This window comes from Hoplias malabaricus, chromosome 8 (assembly GCF_029633855.1).
Source record: "Hoplias malabaricus isolate fHopMal1 chromosome 8, fHopMal1.hap1, whole genome shotgun sequence".
Lineage (NCBI taxonomy): Eukaryota > Metazoa > Chordata > Actinopteri > Characiformes > Erythrinidae > Hoplias > Hoplias malabaricus.
This window is the reverse complement of record NC_089807.1, coordinates 37,401,881-37,428,452: the sequence shown is the minus strand read 5'-3', so window position 1 is coordinate 37,428,452 and position 26,572 is coordinate 37,401,881. Positions and strand designations below refer to the sequence as shown.

The 26,572-nt window shown below is 36.9% G+C and overlaps 2 protein-coding genes across 3 annotated transcripts in view; both read right to left on the bottom strand.

The window, feature by feature from the left end:
- wu:fc21g02 overlaps nt 1-26,572 on the bottom strand; it is a 50,037-nt gene that overhangs the window by 10,342 nt on the left and 13,123 nt on the right. Inside the window, exon 9 of one of the 2 annotated variants that reach the window (XM_066678212.1) lies at nt 22,978-26,408. The exons of the other annotated variant lie outside the window; for it this stretch is intronic. Coding sequence (XP_066534309.1) covers nt 26,310-26,408 — 99 coding nt within the window. The 3' untranslated portion in view covers nt 22,978-26,309. Of the gene's footprint in view, nt 1-22,977; nt 26,409-26,572 lie in introns of those variants that run through there. 2 annotated transcript variants of the gene reach the window in all.
- On the bottom strand, nt 1,648-12,241 carry LOC136705490 (ecto-ADP-ribosyltransferase 5-like). Its single transcript, XM_066679093.1, has 6 exons — nt 12,193-12,241; nt 11,743-11,882; nt 11,333-11,452; nt 10,689-10,955; nt 6,918-7,079; nt 1,648-2,451 (listed from the first exon to the last, which is right to left on the bottom strand). The coding sequence occupies exons 1-6, from the start codon at nt 12,239-12,241 to the stop codon at nt 1,648-1,650; spliced, it is 1,542 nt and encodes a 513-aa protein (XP_066535190.1).

The window sequence follows — 26,572 nt, the reverse complement described above, 5'->3', positions numbered from 1 at the left end:
CCTCTGATATTAGTGTTCAACTCACATAAGCTGGCGTTTGTTTTCTTGTTTGTTAGCTCGTTTGGTTGTTTTGGCTAATCTAACATTTCTTTCCATTTGTGTTGTTCAGTTTTAACTGTGTTATTTTTTTAGATTGCTATGTCTTTAAGTATGTTTAGCATGCAACAGAATTTCTGATAACAGATAAAGTAAAATATACTGGAAATGTCTGGGGGGTAAATAAAGGTTCAATATTTTTATACAGCAAAGCAGACACATGAGGTTTTAAAGATAATAAAAGAGTAATCAGTAAAACGCAAATTAGTCATGCCCTGCAATTGACTGGCAAACAGATATGAAAAAAACATGAGCACAGCCATGTTTTTTTCTGACATTTGAATAAATCCTGTTCATCGAGTATTACTTCAGTGACTCATGTTGGTCCTGTCAAATCAAATTAAATATAAGATCCACACAGCAAGTCCTTAGAAAAAATAAGATCCTTAAATTTTATTAATAATCATGGGATACTGAAGTTCAAGAATTACAATGTTTGTGTGTTTAGGTTTGTAGAAGTCATTTAGTTCATAACAAAACAGGATTGTTATATTAATTTACATAAAAAGATGGAAATAATAGATAATTTTTTTCTTCTTTCTCAAACAAATATTTTGACATTTATTCATAGGAAACACTTTTTTTATTTATTAATCATTAATTTTTTATCATAAAACATTTTGTCATTAATATAACAAAGTCAGTAAATTAGAACTCTCTGACTCTCTCTAAGTAAATAAAAAATTGATTACAGTAAATCAATACAACAATGCATATACGAATTAATCATCTGAATACAGGGTGTTCATAAAGTGATGTAAACAGTGACAGCATGTGATGAACACTAGCATTACTTCAGCCCAATAACTCCAACCAGTAAAAACCCATTAAAACTCAACAATATAGTAATTATATTATTATTATACTATTATATACAATAATTTATTTTATACTGCAGCTGTGGCCTTGAAGTTAGAGAAGCTATCATGAGGCCAGAGGGTCGCTGTTCAGGTCTTGATCGTTAGAACTGAACAGGAATTTTATACACAGAGGTCTAAGCTGCATTCATGCACAACCTTTATTAAATGTTCCCTGGAGTAGCTATCAGCCACTTCGTCAATGATTTTTCATCACATTATGAAGCAGCCATTATACTGACACCTAGTGGCCAGAGATTCTGCACTCAACATATCGTCATATCTCAATTTTTGTCAATTTTTCCTTTAATTTATCAATTGAACACAGCAGCTGTCCTTCACATTGTGTGAAAATGATGAATGGACCAATAGAAATTAAATCTGTTTACATTCACGTCTATTGAAGGTTAAGAAGGTTATTTCCTTCTACTGTAAAGTGACTATTTTGGGAGATACATGTTTTTAATTAGACAGTGATTATATTTTAATCATGTCCATGAGGGTAACCCACACCATAAAGTATGAGCATAAACTATTTCATTCAAAGACAACAAAAATGTAGACCACTCGGCAAATCTGATTTGCTTATCACATAAAATATATATCAGAAAAGCTTTTTAATGAAAATTGTTTGCTAACTTACTAACTAGAGTAATACATTACTCTAAAAAGTATTCATGTATTCATTACTCTTTTAAGCAGCCAACACAACAGCAATCAGCAGAGCCGTCACAAAAAATGAATTAACTAGCCCCTGTGAACTAGAGCACTGACTTCCTAATAAGCTATTGGTGATTTTTGCACAACAGAGATTACTATATGTATTTACACTTTCGAGTTCATACACTACATTACACCACAGATTGTTCTGCTTGTTTTTCTCTTTAATGGCAGTGATTAAAAAAACCTCGTATGGAGGGATTAACACCTCCTGCTCACCTGGGAAAGCTGAGTATTTATCCACTGCAGCTCCAAAACAAGTCTTTACTTTGAAACAGGACTCTTCACCAAAGTCGATCAAATTCTTATTTGTGGACGTGGAAGTGAAAGACCCAAATCTCATTTTTCTATTGAGAACATTGGTGACAAACCTAGCTCTAGTTCGGCGAAATGTGGTCACACAGCCTTTTTGCTTTCTTTTGAGTTGTTGAATGGCATCAGTCAGAAAGAAATGCAGTGTGTAAAACTGAAAGTCACCTGACTTGTAGGCTTCTGATCCTTTACTTGTTGCTATATTAAACTTTGTATAGGAACAATCATTCCTACACTGAGGCTCCTGTGTATACATGTATATGGCAGCAGACTGGTTTATGCCAAGTCCATTTTTGTTGCATTTAATAAGTGCAGATTCCCAGGCAGCTGAGAATCCAGGAGTGTTTTTTTTCTCTTGTTCACTGTACTTTGACACCACTAATTTGTTCATGTCTTCTCTACAGCCATTATAGCAATCATCCACTGAGTTGTCAGCCATGTCCAAGGGAAAAACCTGACCACTGACCTGCAAGAGAACATTTAAAACAGTCAGATGCTCTGTGTTACTTTTAATGTGTTACATAACAGCAAATTTAATAATAAAGGCTTTATACATCAATGTTTGTAGCAATAAATTATTTTATGTATTGTTATTTTCTGCCATAAATATTGTTGCCTAGTTAATGGTTAATGAATATAGCATGTTTCACCCTCTAATTTCAGATCAGATGAAACATTCCCAAAATTATGAGTATATTCTGTGTATATTTTAAATGTTTTTTAATTATTATTTTCTTATTTGTTTTGCCATTTTATCTGTGATGCTAAAGGCCATGTTGTTTGTCATAAATAACTGTTGGACCATTTCTTTTAAAACAGGCTGCCTTTAAAATAAGTTACCTTCTTTGTATTTGCACTATGTATTTCCTGAAACAATGGCTTATGCTCCCACACCCAACAGGAAATCATTTATATTTAGTCGTATGACTCGCCATCAAACATTTAATGAATTATTTAATTCTAGATGTTTTTTTGACTTCTGCATTGTATTACATAGGAAATAATTTGGATTCAAAAACAAGAATCTGTGATTATTTTTTTCCTTGCAATTTTATTTAACTGAAAATACAAAGAAAGATTTTAAATATTTTCACTGATAAACTTGATTGTATTTTGTAAACAACATTTAAATTTTTTTGCTTGCAACACATTCCAAAAAAGTTGGGGTGTTACGAAGCGTAGTGTCAACAACAACAAAAGTATGTTAGTTAGTATGGTTATTTACTGAGGTAGAAAGTAATGAATTAAATTTACTTCTGTTAATTTAATTGAGTACATGAGAGCACCTGATATCATGGTTAAACTAGCCGCACGTCAGATTTTTGTGCGCATATGCTAGTGACAGAGTGGTAATACTCAATGCGCGTGAAGACCTGAGCTTATGCCCTTCATTTTAAAGAAAGCAACAGCATTTAACCGGTTTATATATTGGTCATTTCTAATAAGTATTTCATACAACCAACAAATATCAGTTCAGTGTTTACTATACCATGTATCTATGAAATATGAAGTGATTTTACTGTATAATTTTTCTGTAAATGACATTCAAAATCACAATAATTCTCCATTGTTTTTAATGATGACTCAGGTTTACTGCTTTATAAAATGGTTATTTTGAATAAGTAGTCCATAAAACCAACATATATCAATTCAGTGTTTGCCATACTATGTACCTATAAAATATGAAATGATTTTACTTTATAGTTTTTGAGTAAATGACATTCGAAATCACAATATTTGTCCATTGTTTTTGAACGTGTTCATTTCTAATAAGTAGTCCACACAACCAACAGATATCATTTCAGTGTATACCACACCATGTACCTATAAAATATGAAGTGATTTTACTGTATATTTCTTGTGTAAATGATATTCAAAATTCCCATAATCTTCCATTGTTTTTAATGATGACTCAAGTTTGATGTTTTATAAAATGGTTAATTTGAATAAGTAGTCCACACAACCAACAGATATCAGTTCAGTGTGTACCATACTATGTACCTATAAAATATGAAGTGATTTTACTGTATAGTTTTTGAGTAAATGACATTCGAAATCACAATATTTGTCCATTGTTTTTGAACGTGTTCATTTCTAATAAGTAGTCCACACAACCAACAGATATCAGTTCAGTGTGTACCACACTATGTACCTATGAAATATAAAGTGATTTTACTGTATAGTTTTGAGTAAATGACATTCGAAATCACAGTATTTGTCCATTGTTTTTTATGATATGGTAATTTTTAATAAGTAGTTCACACAACCAACAGATATCAGTTCAGTGTGTACCACACTATGTACCTATAAAATATGAAGTGATTTGACTGTATATTTCTTGAGTAAATGACATTCGAAATCACAATATTTGTCCATTGTTTTTGAACATGTGTTCATTTCTAATAAGTAGTCCACACAACCAACAGATATCAGTTCAGTGTGTACCACACCATGTACCTATAAAATATGAAGTGATTTTACTGTATATTTCTTGAGTAAATGATATTCAAAATTCCCATAATCTTCCATTGTTTTTAATGATGACTCAAGTTTGATGTTTTATAAAATGGTTAATTTGAATAAGCAGTCCACACAACCAACAGATATCAGTTCAGTGTGTACCACACTATGTACCTATGAAATATGAAGTGATTTTACTGTATAGTTTTTGAGTAAATGACATTCGAAATCACAATATTTGTCCATTGTTTTTGAACGTGTTCATTTCTAATAAGTAGTCAACACAACCAACAGATATCAGTTCAGTGTGTACCACACTATGTACCTATGACATATAAAGTGATTTTACTGTATAGTTTTGAGTAAATGCCATTTAAATTCCCCATAATTCTCCATTGTTTTTAATGATGACTCAAGTTTGATGTTTTATAATATGGTCATTTCTAACAAGAAGTCCACACAATCAACAGATATCAGTTCAGTGTGTACCATACTATGTACCTATGAAATATGAAGTGATTTTACTGTATAGTTTTTGAGTAAATGACATTCGAAATCACAATATTTGTCCATTGTTTTTTATGATATGGTAAGTTCTAATATGTAGTTCACACAACCAACAGATATCAGTTCAGTGTGTACCACACTATGTACCTATAAAATATGAAGTGATTTTACTGTATATTTCTTGAGTAAATGATATTCAAAATTCCCATAATCTTCCATTGTTTTTAATGATGACTCAAGTTTGATGTTTTATAATATGGTCATTTCTAATAAGTAGTCCACTCAACCAACAGATATCAGTTCAGTGTGTACCATACTATGTACCTATGAAATATAAAGTGATTTAACTGTATAGTTTTTGAGTAAATGACATTTAAATACCCCATAATTCTCCATTGTTTTTAATGATGACTCAAGTTTGATGTTTTATAATATGGTAATTTCTAATAAGTAGTCCACACAATCAACAGATATCAGTTCAGTGTTTACCACACTATGTACCTATAAAATATGAAGTGATTTTACTGTATAGTTTTTGAGTAAATGACATTCGAAATCACAATATTTGTCCATTGTTTTTTATATGGTAATTTCTAATAAGTAGTTCACACAACCAACAGATATCAGTTCAGTGTGTACCACACTATGTACCTATAAAATATGAAGTGATTTGACTGTATATTTCTTGAGTAAATGACATTCGAAATCACAATATTTGTCCATTGTTTTTGAACATGTGTTCATTTCTAATAAGTAGTCCACACAACCAACAGATATCAGTTCAGTGTGTACCACACCATGTACCTATAAAATATGAAGTGATTTTACTGTATATTTCTTGAGTAAATGATATTCAAAATCCCCATACTTTTCCATTGTTTTTAATGATGACTCAAGTTTGATGTTTTATAAAATGGTTAATTTGAATAAGTAGTCTATAAAACCAACAGATATCACTTCAGTGTACTATGTACCTATGTACCTATGAAATGTGAAGTGATTCTACTGTATAGTTTTTGAGTAAATGACATTCAAAAGTTCCATAATTTTCCATTGTTTTGAACATGTGTCAAGTTCACTGCTTTATAATATGGTCATTTCTAATAAGTAGTCCACACAACCAACAGATATCAGTTCCGTGTGTACCACACTTTGTACCTATAAAATATGAATTTATTTTACTGTATAGTTTTTGAGTAAATGACATTCAAATCCCCATAATTTTCCATTGTTTTTAATGATGACTCAAGTGTACTGCTTTATAATATGGTCATTTCACAATATTTGTCCATTGTTTTTGAACATGTGTTCATTTCTAATAAGTAGTCCATACAACTAACAGATATCAGTTCAGTGTGTACCACACTATGTACCTATGAAATATAAAGTGATTTTACTGTATATTTCTTGAGTAAATGATATTCAAAATCCCCATAATTTTCCATTGTTTCTAATGATGACTCAAATTTGATGTTTTATAAAATGGTTATTTTGAATAAGTAGTCCACACAACCAACAAAATGGCATTTAAAGTAAAAGCTAACATTTGTAAATGCAAGATTGCAAATTTTTTTTTGCCTTTTGAAAACTCTCTAAAAGACTTGCCAAGACTGAGCCTTCAGTGTATGCTCCTTTTATACCAAAAAAAAAAAAAAATGAATAACTTTCCAGAAATAGGGTTTGTATCTGTTAATGAATCTGTTAATGTTCACGCGAACAATCTGCTTTAAAGACACTTCCCAAATTTTTGTCAAAAACTGAATTACTAACAAGCCATTTTTCAAATGTTTTCATTATTCTCAAAATATTATCAACAATTCTCGTTTCTATATCCTTCATTGGCAATGTTTTCAAAACATTTCTAAATGTTACTGTTACAAAGATACTTTGGCACGGAAACTGTCACTGTTAGTGTTCCAAGGATGGAGATGAGATTTAATCACTGTGTAGATATTTGGCACCTACCTTCTTTTCAGACAAAGAAGTTGTCAACAGAAACAGAAAAGCACAGATCAAAGACATCGTGATCTTCACACAGATGTAGTTTTCTAATAGACAACCACACACTGCAGAGAAACCAGTAATTTTGAGAAACTCAGCATAATAATAACACTGTACATCACAAACCTATAACAATAAAATCAGTTCTATAACCATAAAATCAGTTCACTGAAGCACATACAACTTGCTTTAATGTCCTTTCAGGCATGAGGTCCATTGCATAAAACATTAGAATGCAAAAATATAAGCATACTTGTAAATTCAAACTTAGACCCTGTGTTTGAGATTTAGCTCATTGCAAAATGACAACTACAAAATTAAAAAATGTCTCAATGTTTTCTCAAACAAAATTCACTTTAAATACATTTTTACATTTCTTTCATATTTTTAGTTCAATATTAACCAAATCCATCACAAAACACCTGACCATTTTATTAATTTTTCCAATGTAATATTAACTGTGCTTGTATAGACCAAAAAGAAGATGCCAACATTTCAAGAAGTTTGACAGTTTGACCTCGGTATAGTAAGCAACATCAGAAGAACAACTCCCGGAAAAATTAGTTCAGTTTTTAACGATGCATTAATTTAGAACTCAATTCATAAAATTCATAATGTTTACATTTTACATTTACAAAACATTAGTTATTTCATGCTCTTACCAAGGAGAATTTTGGGAATGTGTGTTAATCCAGTTGGTGAAAAGTAGAAAAGACAAGGGAACAAAGAATTATGCTGCATTTAAGTTCAGAGGAAAACATAAAACTGCTGAGACAGGATGGGAAAAGCTATGTTTTTGCTTTCGTTTTTTTGCTGACTGCTTGACCTAATCTGTAAACTTTGTACATTGCTTTTCTTTGCTGTGTGTTTTAGACTGTTTGACCTCCTTCTTTTTATGGCTTTTATCATTTTTAACAGCTCCTAGATTTTAAAGATGATTGATCATTTACCTTCAAGACTGCCAGAGTCGTTGCCATATTGAAGAAGCCAGCTCTTGACAACTTGGGCATTATCACCTAGAGACCCGTTTCTCTTCTTTCTTCCCTCCCAAAATTCTGCCTGCTACCAACTGTCACTCTTTCTCAACAGGACTCAATCTAGTTTCACTTCAAAGTGCTGCACTCTACAGAGTCTGGCTTGAAAAAAATATTTGCAAATTTTTGTAATTAGCCCAAAGTATGTGACTCAAATATGGCACACAATTACGTATATAAATGTATTTAAAATATATATATTTAATGAAAATATTTAAAAAATTATATTTCTTTATTCGATTACACATGTAAATTAAACAAAAATTTACAAAAGTAGAACAGACAATGGAACAAAGAATTATGCTGAAGTGAAGTTCAGAGAAAAAAAACAACTGCTGAGACAGGATGGGCAAAGCTGCTTTTTTGCTTTCATTTTCTTGCTGACTGCTTGACCTAATCTGTAAACTTTGTACAGTTTTTCTTTATTGTGTGTATTAGAAGTTTGTTTTATGCCTTTTATCATTTTTAACAGCTCCTAGTTTTAAAGATGATTTATCATTGACCTTCAAGACTGCCAGAGTCGTTGCCATATTGAAGAAGCCAGCTCTTGACAACTTGGGCATTATCAACTAGAGACCCGTTTCTCTTCTTTCTTCCCTCCCAAAAATTCCTCAAAATTCTGCCTGCTACCAACTGTCACTCTTTCTCAACACGACTCAATCTAGTTTCACTTCAAAGTGCTGCACTCTACAGAGTCTGGTCTGATTACAGTTACAGAAAAGCTCCATGCTGTGAAAGATAAGTCAAACTGTCTTCAGTCCTGATTCTCCTTCATCTCTCTTCAGTCTTTGATTTTTTTGACGTTGTCTAATTAACGCTTTCTTAAGGTTGAAAGTGAAAGTTGAAAAGACGTCCAAATACAGACATTGAAAAGACAACTAACAAAGTGCCATTAAAGACATTCTTTTAAAGCCATTATTTCAACGTTGAAATCACGTACCTAAATGTCATTCAATCATCTTTTTTTTAAGGTTGAAAATGAAAGTTGAAAAGACGCCCAAACACTGACGTTGAAAAGATGACTAACAAAGTCACATTAAAGGCGTTCTTTTAAAGCCGTTATTTCAACATTGAAATCACGTACCTAAATGTCATTCAATAAACATTGAATTAAAGTTGAAAAGACATCCAAACACAAACTTTGAAAACACGACTAACAGAGTCACATTACAAATGTACTTTCAAAGTACAGTAGGTTCCATTAAGAATTTAATGGTTTAGACTGGTTTTTAATGGTGTCTACGTTTAATGCATTTAATGGTTCCTAATAGTTTAACCATTATTTCTCTAATAGTTTCCATTATGTAATGCTTCTATTAGTATTTAATTGTACCTGTCAGTTCACAGTCCCGGTTAGAAAAAACATTACACCCATACGTACATACATACATACATACATCTTCTTTTCCGCTTTTCCATTTCAGGGTCGCGGTGGCAACAGGGTGAGCAAAGAAGCCCAGACGTCTCTGTCCCTTGCAACATCCACCAATTCCTTCTGGGGGATCCCAAGGCGTTCCCAGGCCAGCCGGGAGATATAATCCCTCCAGTGTGTCCTGGGTCTACCCCGGGGCCTCCTTCCAGTTGGATGTGCCTGGTATACCTCCAGTGGGAGGCGTCCAGGAGGCATCCTGATCAGATGCCCAAACCACCTCAACTGACCTCTCTCAATGCGAAGGAGCAGCGACTCTACTCCGAGCTCCTCCCTAGGCACTGAGCTCCTCACCCGATCACGGAGAGTACGCCCAGCGACCCGTCGGAGAAAGCTCATTTTGGCCGCTTGTATCCGCGATCTTGTTCTTTTGGTCATTACCAGAGCTCATGACCATAGGTGAGAGTGGGGACGTAGACTGACCGGTACGTTTTGAGCTTTGCTTTATTTAAGAGCTTTGCTTTATGGCTCAGCTCTCTTCTCACCACAACTGTGCGGTACAGTGACCGCATTACTGCAGACGCTGCACCTAACCTATGGTCAATCTCACCATCCCTCTTCCCATCACTCGTGAACAAGAACCCGAGATACTTGGACTCCTTCACTTGGGGCAGATTCTCACCCCTTACCTGAAGGGAGCATGCCATCTGTTTCCGGGAGATAACCATGGCCTCAGACATGGAGGTGCTGATCCACATACCGACCGCTTCACACTCAGCTGCAAACTGCTCAAGTGAACGCTGAAGACCTCCGTGCGAAGAAGCCAGAAGAACAACATCATCCGCAAAAAGCAGAGATGCCACCTCCTGAGCTCCTTGACAGAAGCCCTCCTGCCCCAGGCTACGGTGCACCACCCTGTCCATGAATATCAGGAACAGGAGTGGAGATAAGGCACAGCCCTGACTGAGTCCAATGCCCACACTGAACAAGCTTGACTTACTACCAAGGATGCGAACACAACTCAAACTCTGAGAGTACAAGGACCGTACGGCTCGCCGGAGCGACCCTGGCACCCCATACTCTCGGAGCACCTCCCACAGAATCTCTCGGGGAACCCGGTCATATGCCTTCTGCAAATCCACAAAGCATGTGTAGAGTGGAGTAGCAAATTCCCACGCCCCCTCAGTCATCTGTGAAAAAGTAAAGAGTTGGTCCATAGTTCCACGGCCAGGACAAAATCCGCAGAGCTTTGCCACTGCGAAGCTTTTTCACCACCTCAGTGACTTCAGCCAAGGAAATGGAATCTGACCCCCCAGACACTTCTGGCCCTACCCCCTGCACAGGAGGCATGTCTCTCGGGTTAAGGAGTTCCTCAAAGTGCTCCTTCCAACGCACAACAATACGTTCAGTCGAGTTCAGAGTTTCACCATCCTTGCTGAGCACAGCTTGGACAGTGTCCCCCCTCCCCCTCCTGAGCTGTCGGAGTGTTTTCCAGAACCTCTTTGAGGCCGCACGGAAGTCATTCTCCATGGCCTCTCCAAACTCCTTCCATGCTCCAGATTTTGCTTCAGCAACTGCCACAGCTGCAGCCTTTTTCGCCTGCCGGTACCCATCCGCAGAATCGGAAGTTCCCCGAGCTAGCCAATCTCGAAAAAAAAAAAGCCTTTCTTCTGCTTGACAGCTTCCCTCACCCCCGGTGTCCACCAACGGGTTCTTGGGTTGCCGCCATAACAGGCACCGACAAGCATTTGACTATAGCTACATGCAGTCGCTTCCACGATGGAGGTCCGGAACAGTGTCCATTCAGACTCCATTCCCCCTACCTCCTCCGGAACATGTGAGAAGTTCTCTCGGAGGTGAGAGTTAAAATCCATCCGGACAGAGTCATCTGCCAGCTTTTCCCAGCACACCCTCACTATAGGTTTGGGTTTACCAGGTCTGTCCGGCAGCTTTCCCTGCCATTGTATCCAACTCACCACCAGATGGTGATCGGTTGACAGCTCAGCCCCTCTTTTTACCCAAGTGTCCAAAATGTACGGCCTCAGGTCAGAAGACACAATCACAAAGTCGATCATTGACCTTTGGCCCAGAGTGCTCTGGTATCAAGTACACATATGAGCAATCTTATGTTCGAACATGGTGTTCGTTATGGACAAACCATGGCTAGCACAGAAGTTCAACAACATCACACCACTCGGGTTTAGATCAGGCAGTCCGTTCCTCCCAATCACTCCTCTCCAGATTTCCCAGTCATTGCCACCATGAGCATTGAAGTCCCCCAGTAAAACAATAGAGTCAGTGCATGGAATCCCCTCTAGAAGTCCACTCACTGCCTCCAAGAAGGCAGAATACTCTGAGCTGCTATTCGGTGCATATGCACACACACAAAAGTTTTCCTCTCTGCAAGCCGGAGCCGAATTGAGGTGACCCTCTCGTTTACTGGGACAAAGTCCAGCTGTACAGGCGCCAGCCGGGGACTTGTGAATATCCCCACACCTGCCCGGTACCTCTCACCCTGTGAAACTCCTGAGTAGGAGAGAGACCAACCCCTATCAAGGAGTTTGGTTCCAGAGCCTACAATGTGTGTAGAGGTGAGCCCAACTATATCTAGCTGGTATCTCTCAACCTCACGCACCAGCTCTAGCTCTTCCCCCCCCCCAGTGAGGTTATGTTCCACGTACCAAGAACCAGTTTCCGCTGACAAGTTCCTGATGGGCATTGCACCACACCCCTACTCTGGATCTTGCGGGTGGTGAGCCCACATGATCCTCCCACGTTGCCATTTCGGGCTAAGCCCGGCCGGGTTACGTGGGCTGCCCGGCCACCAGGCGCTCACCATCGGACACTACCCCCAGGCCTGGATCCAGGGGTAGGTCGCGGCCCATAGGTAAAAGCAAAATATTTATAAACATATTTGCAAATTTTTGTAATTAGCCCAAAGTATGTGACTCAAATATGGCACACAATTACGTATATAAATGTATTTAAAATATATATATTTAATGAAAATATTTAAAAAATTATATTTCTTTATTTGATTACACATGTAAATTAAACAAAAATTTACAAAAGTAGAACAGACAATGGAACAAAAAATTATGCTGAAGTGAAGTTCAGAGGAAAAAAACAACTGCTGAGACAGGATGGGCAAAGCTGCTTTTTTGCTTTCATTTTCTTGCTGACTGCTTGACCTAATCTGTAAACTTTGTACAGTTTTTCTTTATTGTGTGTATTAGAAGTTCTTTTTATGCCTTTTATCATTTTTAACAGCTCCTAGTTTTAAAGATGATTTATCATTGACCTTCAAGACTGCCAGAGTTGTTGCCATATTGAAGAAGCCAGCTCTTGACAACTTGGGCATTATCAACTAGAGACCCGTTTCTCTTCTTTCTTCCCTCCCAAAAATTCCTCAAAATTCTGCCTGCTACCAACTGTCACTCTTTCTCAACACGACTCAATCTAGTTTCACTTCAAAGTGCTGCACTCTACAGAGTCTGGTCTGATTACAGTTACAGAAAAGCTCCATGCTGTGAAAGATAAGTCAAACTGTCTTCAGTCCTGATTCTCCTTCATCTCTCTTCAGTCTTTGATTTTTTTGACGTTGTCTAATCAACGTTTTCTTAAGGTTGAAAATGAAAGTTGAAAAGACGTCCAAACACAGACGTTGAAAAGACGACTAACAAAGTCCCATTAAAGATGTCCTTTTAAAGCCATTATTTCAACGTTGAAATCACGTACCAAAATGTCGTTCAAATCAGCTTTTTTTAAGGTTGAAAATGAAAGTTGAAAAGACGTCCAAACACTGACGTTGAAAAGATGACTAACAAAGTCACATTAAAGGCGTTCTTTTAAAGCCGTTATTTCAACATTGAAATCACGTACCTAAATGTCATTCAATAAACATTGAATTAAAGTTGAAAAGACTTCCAAACATAAACTTTGAAAAGACGACTGAGTCACATTACAAATGTACTTTCAAAGTACAATACGTTTCATTAAGAATTTAATGGTTTGTACTGGTTTTTAATGGTGTCTACATTTAATGCACTTATTCATTCATTCCTTCATTATCTGTAACCGCTTATCCAGTTCAGGGTCACGGTGGGTCCAGAGCCTACCTGGAATCATTGGGCACAAGGCGGGAATACACCCTGGAGGGGGTGCCAGTCCTTCACAGGGCAACACAGACACACACACATTCACTCACACACTCACACCTACGGACACTTTTGTGTCGCCAATCCACCTACCAACGTGTGTTTTTGGACTGTGGGCGGAAACCGGAGCTTAATGCACTTAATGGTTCCTAATAGTTTAACCATTATTTCTCTAACAGTTTCCATTATGTAACACTTCTATTAGTATTTAATTGTACCTGTCAGTTCACAGTCCCGGTTGGAAAAAACATTACACCCATAGGTAAAAGCAAAATATTTATAAACATATTTGCAAATTTTTGTAATTAGCCTAATGTATGTGACTCAAATATGGCACACAATTACATGTATAAATGTATTTAAAATATATATATATATTTAATGAAAATATAAAAAAATATATTTTTTTATTTGATTACACATGTAAATGAAACAAAAAGTTACATACTAAGAAAATGAAGTACAGATTTGAACAAAGTACAAAGTACAGAGTGTACAAAAGCTTGTCACTGGGGCTGTACCCCTTTTAGGTACAATACAGTACCTTTCAGTGTAAGTTCTTTCATGTAGCCATGTTTTTGTACTAGTTAATATACTTGGAACCATAAGGGGCTAAAATGTATCATTAACATTAGCTTTATATATACCACCCCAGTGACAAACCATTTTGGACCCTGTGCTGACTAAAGTGTACCAGAATTATTCACACAAATATTCATAATGACTTTCTGTGCTGTTTACTTATTTGTAAACATGCACAATATAGCATCAGTTAAAAAAAATAAATGTTAATAGAAGTCTATGAAATTACAAATGTAATGGAATTATTGAATTGTAATTTTGAGATAAAACTTGCATGTACGAAAAGGGAAATTTAAATTCAAACTTAGGATTTTATTGCCATTTTGCATATTACATTTTAATTTTAATACTGATAAGCTTCCATAATCAACAGTGTACAAAACAATTACTTAAGTAAAAAAGCAAAATCAAAAATATAGCAATTTTTTGAATTAATAAAAATCCACATGAAGAGGAAATACGCAAAACTGACATTTTAAAATATACATTAAATTTCACCTTTTTTTTAATCTGTTTAACCCAATACATTTAATTAATAAAAATATATCAGTGTAAGAATGAAACTTGAAAATAGTGTACTGGCAGTCATATACCATAAGTTATACTGTACATGTCCAGGCACAGGCCAATGTGTTGCTTGAGTTTGGCAAAGGTAAACTTTCTATGCAGGAATTGTGTGCATTGGTTCAGTGGAGGCATGAAAGGTTTAATACAGGAGGTTGATCACTTGAGTCACACTCTGCAACTCCATGTTTAAAATGCATCTCTGAAGAAATGTCATGGTGTTTTAAGGTGGGAAGGGTATTCAATTTTGAAGGCATGATACATACAGGAGTTTATGAAGATGGCCTCATCTGCTGCACTATGACAGCAAACCTCAACTCAGCTTTCACCACACTCTGGCTTCCTCTGGAGTTATCAGATATAATGTTGTAGGTTCACCCTACAGAAAAACAGAGATAGACTTTGCATGACACACTAAGACATAATACGGACTTTGACTGTGACTAATTCAGTTGGTGTTGCAACAGTTTACTATATCATACTTAGTGAGGGGGTCAGAGTGGTAAGTCAAGCAAAACAAATTTATTCTTGAAGTTAATGCCTATACATCATCAAGGAAAATGCTTTAATAATAATGATCCCATACCTATTAGCTATCAATTTACATTGGTGCCCCCCTCTGGAGTTTGGTGTTTTCTAACTTTCTAACACACATGGATTTCCTCTGTGTGCTCCTGGTTTCCTCCCATGATCCAAACACACATTGGCAGGTGGATTGGCTAATAAAGTGTCAATAGTGTGAGTACATGAGTGAATGTGCGGTTTGCAGCCGGCCTGTGAAGGGTGTGTTCTCACCTTGCACAGAGTGACTCCAACCTTGAACTGGACAAGCTGTTAAAGACAATGAATGAATACATGAATGAATGAAAGCACAGAAGCCACATTGATGCAATAATTGTTAAATTATTATTTAGGTCAAATAACAACCTGCAAGCTTCTTTGAAGTCCTCTCTCATCTCAACGTCAGTGTGGCGATGTGTACAGCTGTAAATCCATCACTGAACTGGTGAATTTTGTTCACTGTTAGAGTATGAATTCCATCAACTTCATCAAACTGTAAAAACAAAGCAGAAAGCAATAGATGAAACCTTCATTATAATATTCCAATAAATTATATAAATAAAGACAATAGTGTAGCGCAAATAACCTAGAATAAGGAAACGGTATTAGACAAAAAATATTAATAATGGTCTTACGGTAAAAAACTAATATATATCTAGTATTCCAGTCACTATGATCTGTACAAAACCATAAATATTTTCAGAATTTTAAAATATACAATAATACTTATATGATGTTGGTTCACTTGCTACCAGCACTGGGCATTTGGTGACAATGCTGTTGATGCATCTGTTGACTTCCTCGCCTGATAAAATTACTGAAACCTTCAGATCTCTGCAACATTGAAAAGTGGCACATTTTCTAGCTTTTGCTTGAGTGACACATGCAAGGTGTGCTGGAGAATGGAGAGTATTGACTCAAAACCTGTATGTTTTCATTAATAATCTGATCACCGCTTATATGTTTTAAAATATTATTATTAATTCTACAATATAATAAAATACATACTTGCATTAGTGTTCCTCACAACATTCATATTTCAGTTAAATCTTTGGGAGCATGAACAGTCTAACAAAATATTGTATCATATATAAATGTTTTGGTACCGTTCATCTGATGATTTTCACATATTTGGAAAAGCACAAATGTGGCCTGCGCAAATGGTATTGTATGATTTTACTTTCCAGTACTTCTTTTGATATTTGGTTAACATTCACATTGTTAGCAAGGTGGCATGTATGTAACTGCAACCCAGACCTGCTGAAATAAGTCAAAAACCTTACTGTTAATAATGTAATATTACTTTGAATTTTTTTATACAGAATGAGTTAACTATTATCCTCCTCTACTCCTTCACTTGTCTTCTCTGAGATGCTAACCTAGCATAGCTGTTACTTTGCTAGAGCTCTTTAAATAATTATACTTTACCAGAATGAGTGAAACTCTCTCTCTCTCTCTACATAATTTCTTCTCCTGTAACAGTCAGGAGGCTTAGTGACCCTACTGTTTGTATCCCTGGTTTTGTTGTCTCTACCTCAACACTGGTGAGAAATCTTGGAGTAATTTTTGATTCTACATTATAATTTGAGGGCGGCACGGTGGTGCAGCAGGTAGTGTCGCAGTCACACAGAGGTTGTGGGTTGGATTCCCGCTCCTGGTGACTGTCTGTGAGGAGTGTGGTGTGTTCTCCCTGTGTTTGCGTGGGTTTCATCCGGGTGATTTCGATTTCCTCCCATAGTCCAAAAACATACGTTGGTAGATGGATTGGTGACTGAATGTGTATGTGTCTGTATTGCCCTTTGAAGGACTGGTGCCCCCTCCAGGGTGTATTCCTGCCTTGCGCCCACTGATTCCAGGTAGGCTCTGGACCCGCCGAGACCCTGAATTGGATAAGCGGTTACAGATAATGAATGAATTATCATTTGAATCACATATTAACAACACATGTAGAACAGCCTTCTATCCACATTAAAAATATTTCTAGGATTCGCCCTTTTCTCTCATTCACTGCTGCTGAGACCATAGTCCATGCATTTGTAACTTCCAGACTCGACTACTGCAATGCTCTGTTGTGTGACCTCCCTGCTCGGGCTTTGAGCAGGCGGCAGTATGTGCAGAATTCTGCTGCTAGGGTGCTGATCCATACAAGATCATGGGAGCATATTACTCAGGTCCTAAGTCGTCTTCATTGGCTCCCAGTGCAGTACCGTATACAATACAAATTGCTTGTGTTGGTGTTTAAATCCTTGCATGACCTTGCCCCTTCTTATCTAAGTAGTTTACTTTGTAGTGGAGTATGGACCGAATATTGATAAAGGATGAAAAATCAAAATGAAGAAATGAAGAAATGAAAAGTTTTGAATTAAAACTTTCCCTTTCTGAAGAGGACCTTTTGTCTGCGACATTCCACAAACCACAGGGATGCCAAAGATCCTGCAGCCCCCACACACACACAGAACCTTACGCACACGCATAAAATCTACATCAAAAGACGGACCGGGACACATGGCCCCGACACCCTTCCTCCCTTCAGAAACATAAAGATAACAAATCCACTTTATGATGACAGGCCTATTTCTAATTTGCCATTTCTGTCTAAGATCTTAGAAAAAGCTGTGGCCCAACAACTTAGTTCATATCTACATAAGAATCATATATATGAAAAATTCCAATCTGGATTCAGGCAACATCATAGTACAGAGACAGCTCTAGTCAAGATAACAAATGATCTTCTTCTTGCCTCTGATCAAGGCCACGTATCCCTGTTGATGCTTCTTGACCTAAGCGCAGCCTTCGATACAATAGACCACAATATTCTCATAGAAAGGTTAGAAAACATGGTTGGAATCACAGGGACAGCCCTATTATGGTTCAAATCTTACTTAACGGAACGTTATCAATTCGTAAAAGTAAACAATCTAAATTCAAATTATTCTAAAGTAAGATTTGGAATTCCACAAGGCTCTATTTTAGGACCATTATTATTTACATTATACATGTTACCGCTAGGCACAGTTATAAGAAACCATGACATTAACTTTCACTGTTACGCAGACGACACACAATTGTATATTTCAGCCAAGCCCGATGACAAACACAGATTAAAGAAAATAGAGGACTGTGTAAAAGACGTGAAAGGCTGGATGTTGCGTAACTTCCTCCTTCTAAACAGCAACAAAACAGAGGTCCTGCTTTTGGGTCCAAAAGTGACAAGAAATAAATTATCAGACTTAATTTTAAATCTAGCTAACTTTCCAGTTAAACCTGGTTCAGCAGCAAAAAATCTTGGTGTCATAATTGACCCGGATTTATCATTTGATCAACACATAGGTAGTATCACTAGGACAGCTTTTTTACATCTTCGCAATATTGCTAAGATTAGAAATGCCTTATCCCTCCAGGACGCAGAAACATTAGTACATGCCTTTATTACTTCAAGGCTTGACTACTGTAACGCACTACTGTCAGGATGCACCAGCAGCAATTTAAGAAAACTTCAACTAGTTCAAAATGCTGCAGCTAGGGTCCTCACTAAAACTAGAAAATTTGAACATATCAGCCCAGTTTTATCATCACTTCATTGGCTGCCTGTTAAATTCCGCATTGACTACAAAATTTTGTTATTAACATATAAAGCTCTACATGGGCTTGCTCCTGAATATCTTCAAGATACAATTTCCTATTATGAGCCTCCACGTTCACTCAGATCACAGAATACTGGATTTTTAAATGTTCCCAGAATTCAGAAGGCCTCAGCTGGGGGAAGAGCCTTTTCTTATAAAGCCCCCCAACTCTGGAATGATCTTCCAGAAAATGTTCGGGACTCAGACACAGTCGCAATCTTCAAATGTAGGCTAAAAACTCATTTGTTTAGTTTATCATTTGGTAGCTAATGCTCCCCCATAGATAAAGGCAGCAGATCTGGGGGGTCCATGGACACAGGGAATTATAGTATACTGAGACGCTGGTGCTGTCGTCCCGCCGCTTCTCGCGATCACTCAGGTTTGTTGACGGTGGAGCGGAGGGATGCCAGTGTTTCAGGATGCTCCCGTGTCTGTGTGTCCTCCTGGTTCTCTCCTTTTAGTTAATGCTGTCATAGTCAGATCTGCCGGAGTCATTAGCCACACTCTGGAAATTTTCATATTTTCTACTTTACAAACACAAAACAGTTCAAAACTAATTCCATCCCTTTACATCTTTCCGAGTAAACGACTGCCCACCTGTCTGTCTGGACACTGATGGATGACTGTCGAGATCCTCCTCCACGCTTCAGACCAGCTGCCCACGCTCCAGCAACCACCAAGTGCCTTGAAGCTGTCCCTACACTGAAGTTCTAATGGACTACTAACTATCATCACCAGTAGATTGACCAGAGGAGGATGGGTCACCCCTTGTGAGCCTTGGTTCCTCCCAAGGTTTCTTCCTCAGCTGGGGGAGTTTTTCCTTGCCACTGTCGCCCCTGGCTTGCTCACTTGAGGGTTTTACATTTGTCTTTACATTTCATGTCAAATCTTGTCTTACTGGAATTCTGTGAAGCTGCTTTGTGACAACATCAGTTGTGAAAAGCGCTATATAAATAAATTTGATTTGATTTGATTTGATGATGCTCTTAGACCAAAAGGACATCAAACAAGAGTGGGGAGTCATAAGCCATATATGACAATGGCTCCTAAGTGTCTCAGTCCTAATCTCTAGCCCACTAAACAGACATCCCAGATGGCCAAACTGATTGAACTCGACGTGACCTCTCGTTAACCATCCGCACCGGACCAACGACATGGACCAACAGCGACCCCAAAGGGACACTGGCGAAACTACGCCTCGCTCGGGGTCGCCTAAACAATAGCGGAAATGAAATCAAATTCTGATTAAATGTGTATAAACAAATGTATTAATGTCACTTTCTGTGTCCTCAGATGAACGCCCACCTTCTAATGAAATGATGTGTATTGCTGTTGTCAACCATGAAAAGAAGTTCTGTTTCTGATTAGAAAAGTGAATTAATACCAGAATTAATACTTCTAACGTATTACTGTAACTGTAATACTCATTGTTATATGTTACTAAAATGTATAAGGAATTTCAATACGCGAAAGTTATATTCCGTTTCTGTGAATCGCTGATTCAAACTCCCCCTACTCTCTCCCCCTCGTGAGAGTCACGTGAGCCTCGAACTCACACAAGAACCTTAAAGCCTTCATCAAACCTCACAAGAGACGTCTTGAATTAGCTAGAGTATGAAGCCTTACTAATACGTCGAGTGATTTGAATATCTTCTTTTCTTTTAATCGTGTTTATGTTTTATCGCCCAATCTAAGTTTAATCTCACGACTGATCAAAGCAGGTGAACTTATTCGTGGCCAGAGTGAGAAACACCGCCGAGATAAAGAAAGTCGTAGAATAAGTAAGTTTATTGAATCGATTTTCAGTTCTGGATCTGCAGTAACTAGCGAAACTTCTCATCCAAAACGTCCATATGGTTGGACACTCCTGCTCAAGACCGTAAGCCAAAGAGAGGATCCTGCCGCTTGCGTCATCACGCTCCGAGTACGCCGATGCGACTCAACCTACGAAGAAAGACCTCCACGCTGACCCAGCCTGGACGCTTCCGCGGGAGAACCGCGAGACCAAGTGAGACGCCTTCACTCCCAGGACCTCATAGAGCCTCTGTATTTAACGAGTGGTGAGAATCGACGAAAAAAGTAAGCTAAACTTATGCATCTCCAGAGCTGAAAATTGAATCAAGTTTCTTGATAAATTTTGTATTAATTAAACCTCAATTAGCAACACTTTAGTCACAAGCCAGAAGTGCCTAGCTCACCTTTAAGGTCAAATCGGTTTCCCCTGCGGTGATGCCGTGAGATTACAAGGCTATGCTATGTTAATTAAATATCTTTCTTCTTGTTAATAAAACTTTCATTATTTGAAATCACAGTGTATGCAGTTTGTTCATTAGAATTTCTGAAAATCTTGAAGAACTCACTTAGCGTGATTATTATCCATTCTCAAACTAATTATTAACGTTTTAATTGCTTAAGCCAATTATAAACTTTAATTAATATCATTAAGTCAAATATCAGAGATTATAGGAGTTTGAATAAGGTCAACGCTATAAACACAAACTATAAATATAAATATAGAAATATATTTATATTTCTCGGCGTATGATTAAAAACCCAACATACGCTACAACTTCAATCATACTCTCCAGTGCGTACTCTTCGGTCCTCAAGCCTCCATTTGCTTGAGGTCCCACATTTTAAGCTAAGTACCACTGGAAATAGAGGATTTTGTGTGGCGGGTCCAAAGCTGTGTAATAGTCTTCCTGATGAACTGCGAGCTTGTTCATCTGTATTTGTTTTTAAAACCAGACTCAAAACACATCTTTTTACACTTGCATATGGATGATATTATGTGTATGTGTTTATGGTTATGCATGTGTATTTACCTTTTTATTTACCTTTTATTTTTTCTTTTATTATCTATTATACAGTGCCCTTGGGTCTCTTGAAAGGCGCTTTCAAATAAAAATGTATTATTATTATTATTTCAGGTGACATGGAAAGAGGCCACATCAGTTCCTTGTAGATTCTCCACTGGTGTCCCACAACCCACTCAGCTTGACCCAAGCACCCAGACTTTTTCAGTCCTGTCAATTTTGAGGTGGAATTAACTTCTCCTGGATATCCAAATGGCAGAGTCCCTTGCTGTCGTCAAACGCCAACTAAAGATCTATCTCTGTCAAGAGTACTTAAATCAGCACGTATCTTGAACTTGTTAAAGGCTTAAAATTGTATTCATGTCTTACTTTATTTGACATTCATGCAAAGTGTAGAATGTGAGCATTGTGTATCTAGGCAGCCGACTGTGGTATTTGGCAGCATCTAAGCTTGATGTTTCTTTTGGATCTTAGCCTATACACACTAGTTATGGTAGGTCGCTGTAAGAGCGTCCGCTAAATGCCCTAAATGTAAATGCAGAGAGACCTCTGTGTTTTTGGTTAAGCTAGTGATAATCAAGTGTGAGAAAAATGTAATACTTCATGAAACACTTTTTTGGGGGCAAGAGCTTTGTGGTAATTCAAAGGAAATAACACAAGGAGCAGAAGAATGAATGAATGAACATTCCTTTCCATGTGAAGAGAAAAGTTTTAGGAATATCTAAATTCTAAAGTACAAGGGAAATGTATAACCTACATAATAATAATAATAATAAAACCCTTTGGCTTTTTTTATATGCTGTCATATCCAAGTCTTTATGACTTTAGACCTGAATCAAATCAAAAAATCACCATTTACCCAGTTTGGCCCACACTCATAAACATTATTTGGGACACGGTAGGTTGTTTAATGACTAATTTATATTACACAAAGAGAGCCAACAGAAAAAAAAATCTGAAGAAGATATAAACAATTGTCTGACACATTTGTAGTACAACACAAACTTACACACCACCACAGAATGATTCACTACTGAGAAAGTCTCACCAGCCAAACCTTTCCTGGGGCTAACAATGTATGGCTTTCAGTCTGTAATTACAGAATTACAAACTGCACCTTCTGCCAGTGGAGCTGATTAAATGATCAATGAGTGTAGTTACAAGGTCATTTGAATTATTCAGATATATTTCAAAGATCTGAAGCTCTTTTCATCTAATAAAGATGTAGTATTTAAAAAATAGCTTAGTGCAACACAAGGGTTAGGGTTAGTGTTAGTGTTTCACCTAAAAAATAAAGACATAATACAGGGTTTAGGCAGATGTCTCTTTATTTCTCTTTATTATTTTGTTTAATGTGTATAATTTGTTTCCTGAAGAGCACTTAAGTAGAAGTGTCATCTCACACCTTTTCATATAATATATAGAAAAAGTGTGTTTCTTATGTCTGACAATGTTTTAAATTTCCAGCTGTGATTGACTATTTTACACAATAATACACAGTTCTAGATACAATATATGGCTAAGACCTACAGTATATCATACGATTCGTATTTCTGCATATTAATTGAGGGTATAATGGGCTACTGTACTAAACATATAACAATATTAGCTATAAACATGTTTATCTATAGGAATAATGTAACATATTATCACAATATTCGTACACATACATCATACTTTTGCACACTAATTATCATAGAGGTTTTTGGTTTAATAATCAGTTATAATCTCAGGCACTAGATGCAGTTTTAGGGGAACGTCACAGAATGAAATAACAAAGCTGCAGCTATAATGAGGGTGAGGTAGTATACCAGGAGTTGCTAATGTCAGTTCTGGGCACCCAACACTGCTCATATAAAATGGCTTCTCCTCTCTCCTTTGAGAACATATCATTCATTAAATTATTAAAAACACATCATATCATCTCTGTGGGAACAAATAATTGCAATTTTTTGTTTTTAAATAATTTGAAAGATTAGCTCAATTTTATATTCTGAAAATGTCTCAGTGGATGTCTCAATTATTTTAAAAATGTGCTGAACATTAAGAAATTTTCTCTCTCCTGATAGCTAACATTGAAGGACTTTGAGAACAATTATATTCTGCATTATCTGTGTTGAGTACTGTAATGCTGCATTAAATTGTATGAGGTAATTACTTGGTAGGGCTGTAGTTGTAATGTCTGTTAAGAGCAACTAATTAGATTGTATAAAGTTTTAAAATAATTACATTAGAATGGCTACAAATGGAATGGTTTACCAACAAATGATGTGGTAAATCAAAGAGAAATAAAATTTTGCACATTACCAGTGATTTTTAAGTGACTGCAGGTTTATATTAGTAATCAATCCAAGATCAAATAATTGGAAATAGAGCATTTTGTGTGGCGGGTCCAAAGCTGTGTAATAGCCTTCCTAGCCAGAGAGCACCACTTTAGTTAAGTCCAAAACTGCATACAACTGTACTGAGAAAAACTACACTAAGAAAGGAACTTCTAATGGTGTTATACTCATTTGGACAATTTTTAGGAGTACATATACAGGGGTTAGACAATGAAACTGAAACACCTGTCATTGTAGTGTGGGAGGTTTCATGGCAAAATTGAAGCAGCCTGGTGGCCAATCTTCATTAATTGCACAATGCACCAGTAAGACCATGTGCATCCAATGGTTCAAACATTGTATCCTGAAGGCGGTGCCGTGTATCAGGACGACAATGCACCAATTCACACAGCAAGACTGGTGAAAGATTGGTTTGATGAACATGAAAGTGAAGTTGAGCATCTCCCATGGCCTGCACAGTCACCAGATCTAAATATTATTGAGCCACTTTGGGATGTTTTGGAGGAGCGAGTCAGGAAACGTTTTCCTCCACCAGCATCACGTAGTGACCTGGCCACTATCCTGCAAGAAGAATGGCTTGAAATCCCTCTGACCAATGTGCAGGACTTGTATATGTCATTCCCAAGACGAATTGATGCTGTATTGGCCGCAAAAGGAGGCCCTACACCATACTAATAAATTATTGTGGTCTAAAACCAGGTTTTTCAGTTTGATTGTCCACCCCTGTACATTAGAAAATATATTTGTGTAACAAACAAAAATAATAGTAATAATAATACTACATAAAATAAAATAAAGTAAAAACTCCTGACCTATCCTAATGATCCCTCCAATGGTTAAATAAGGATTAAAAAAAAAACGTGCTATAATTTTCTGCCAGGCAAAAGAAGCTGAAGTGAATATCGACAAATATTAGCTTTAAGGCTTTTTTGTCTGCAGGTTATTTCCTTTTTATTTTTAAGTAACATACGCTCTACAGTAATTATGGTTTTAACCGTTTCTACAATCGTATGACTTCAATAAGGAGATTTAATCTTAGCAATAGCATTCTTCATTCATGCATTATATATAACCACTTATCCAGTTCAGGGTTGTGGTGGGTCCGGAGACTACCCGGAATCACTGAGCACAAGGCAGGAACACACCCTGGAGGGGGCCCCAGTACTTCACAAGGCAACACACACACACACACATTCACTCACACACTCCCACCTACGAACAATTTTGAGCAACCAATCCACCTACTAACATATGTTTTCGAACCATGGCAGGAAACTCGTATGGTTACGCATGGTTACACATGGTTACTCGTAGAAACCTGCAAAAGTTAACTCTCACATTCAGGGCAGTTAACTCTCATATTCAGGGCAGAGAACAGAATTAGGGACCACAATATGTCAGTGTACAGAATATCTGCTCAACACATATCACTGTATCCATGCCCTGGCAAACAAGTTCTGCTCTAAAGAGCAAAGATAATGCAAAAGTTTTCTGGATATGACCTAATAAACCGGCACTTCATTGTACAAGACTGCAGCAACCACTCATGCCAAGTATATTTCATTGAGGACAAACAGTATACACTAGTTACAGATTTATATTCAAGCTACTACTTTGGACAGGTAAGCACAGAACTGAACATACACCACGATTAAAAATACATGCACCGTCCTCTTGTTAATTTTTCTTAATATTGCGTGATTGTGTGGAGAATAACTTAATTAATCTGTACTTACAATTCATGCAATTCCAGTCATATTTTTTGACTTCCCTGCTTATACATGCACGGTTCAGTTCACATTGGACCTGGAAATGAGCTGAACCTAAAGCAGAAAAAGCCCTGACCTATATGAGAGAGGATTTCAGTACTTTTACTTAATATGACTCACTTTCATTTGCAGGAAGACAACTGAAACAGTGATATGGTCATTTCCCTGGACATTATCAGAGTGAAGTATGTAAAACTCACAAAAAGTTTATCTTGATACTCCTTATAACACACATTAATGCAGCATTAAAAATACTAAAAAGAAATACTAAATACATGTTTGAAAAAACTGCAAGTGAAAAGTAACTTCAGCGGTTCAGCCAGTAATTCACAGTAGTTTCAGATTTCCACGGGCAGACCCTGATACATTTATAAAAGGCCAAAATCAGTAACTGAGTATTTCTTGGCAATACCATCACTTTATGAGCATCTGTTTTCTTTTGAGGACATCATGAACTGAGCAATTACACTCTATTGTGAATGAATAGTCTTTCCTTTGGTCCCTTTTACTTAATGCTTAATGTGTGTACAAACAAAGAACTACAGGAAATTTTGGGCAGGGCCCTTTCCTGTGCCAATGTTGAACTGGATAGCAGAGTCAGAAGAATTAAGGACATCAGTGGCTGGAGGTTGTCCCACCTAGCAGGGGAAATTAATGATTAGAATGAGAAATCAAAGACAGATATCGGATGTTATATTAGTTCTCTTTTAAATCTTCTAATCTACTCAAAAGCAAAAAGCAAAAAAAAAACAAAAAAAAAACAGTACTTGTCCAGAAGTGCTTTCTGAACCCTGAACCACAC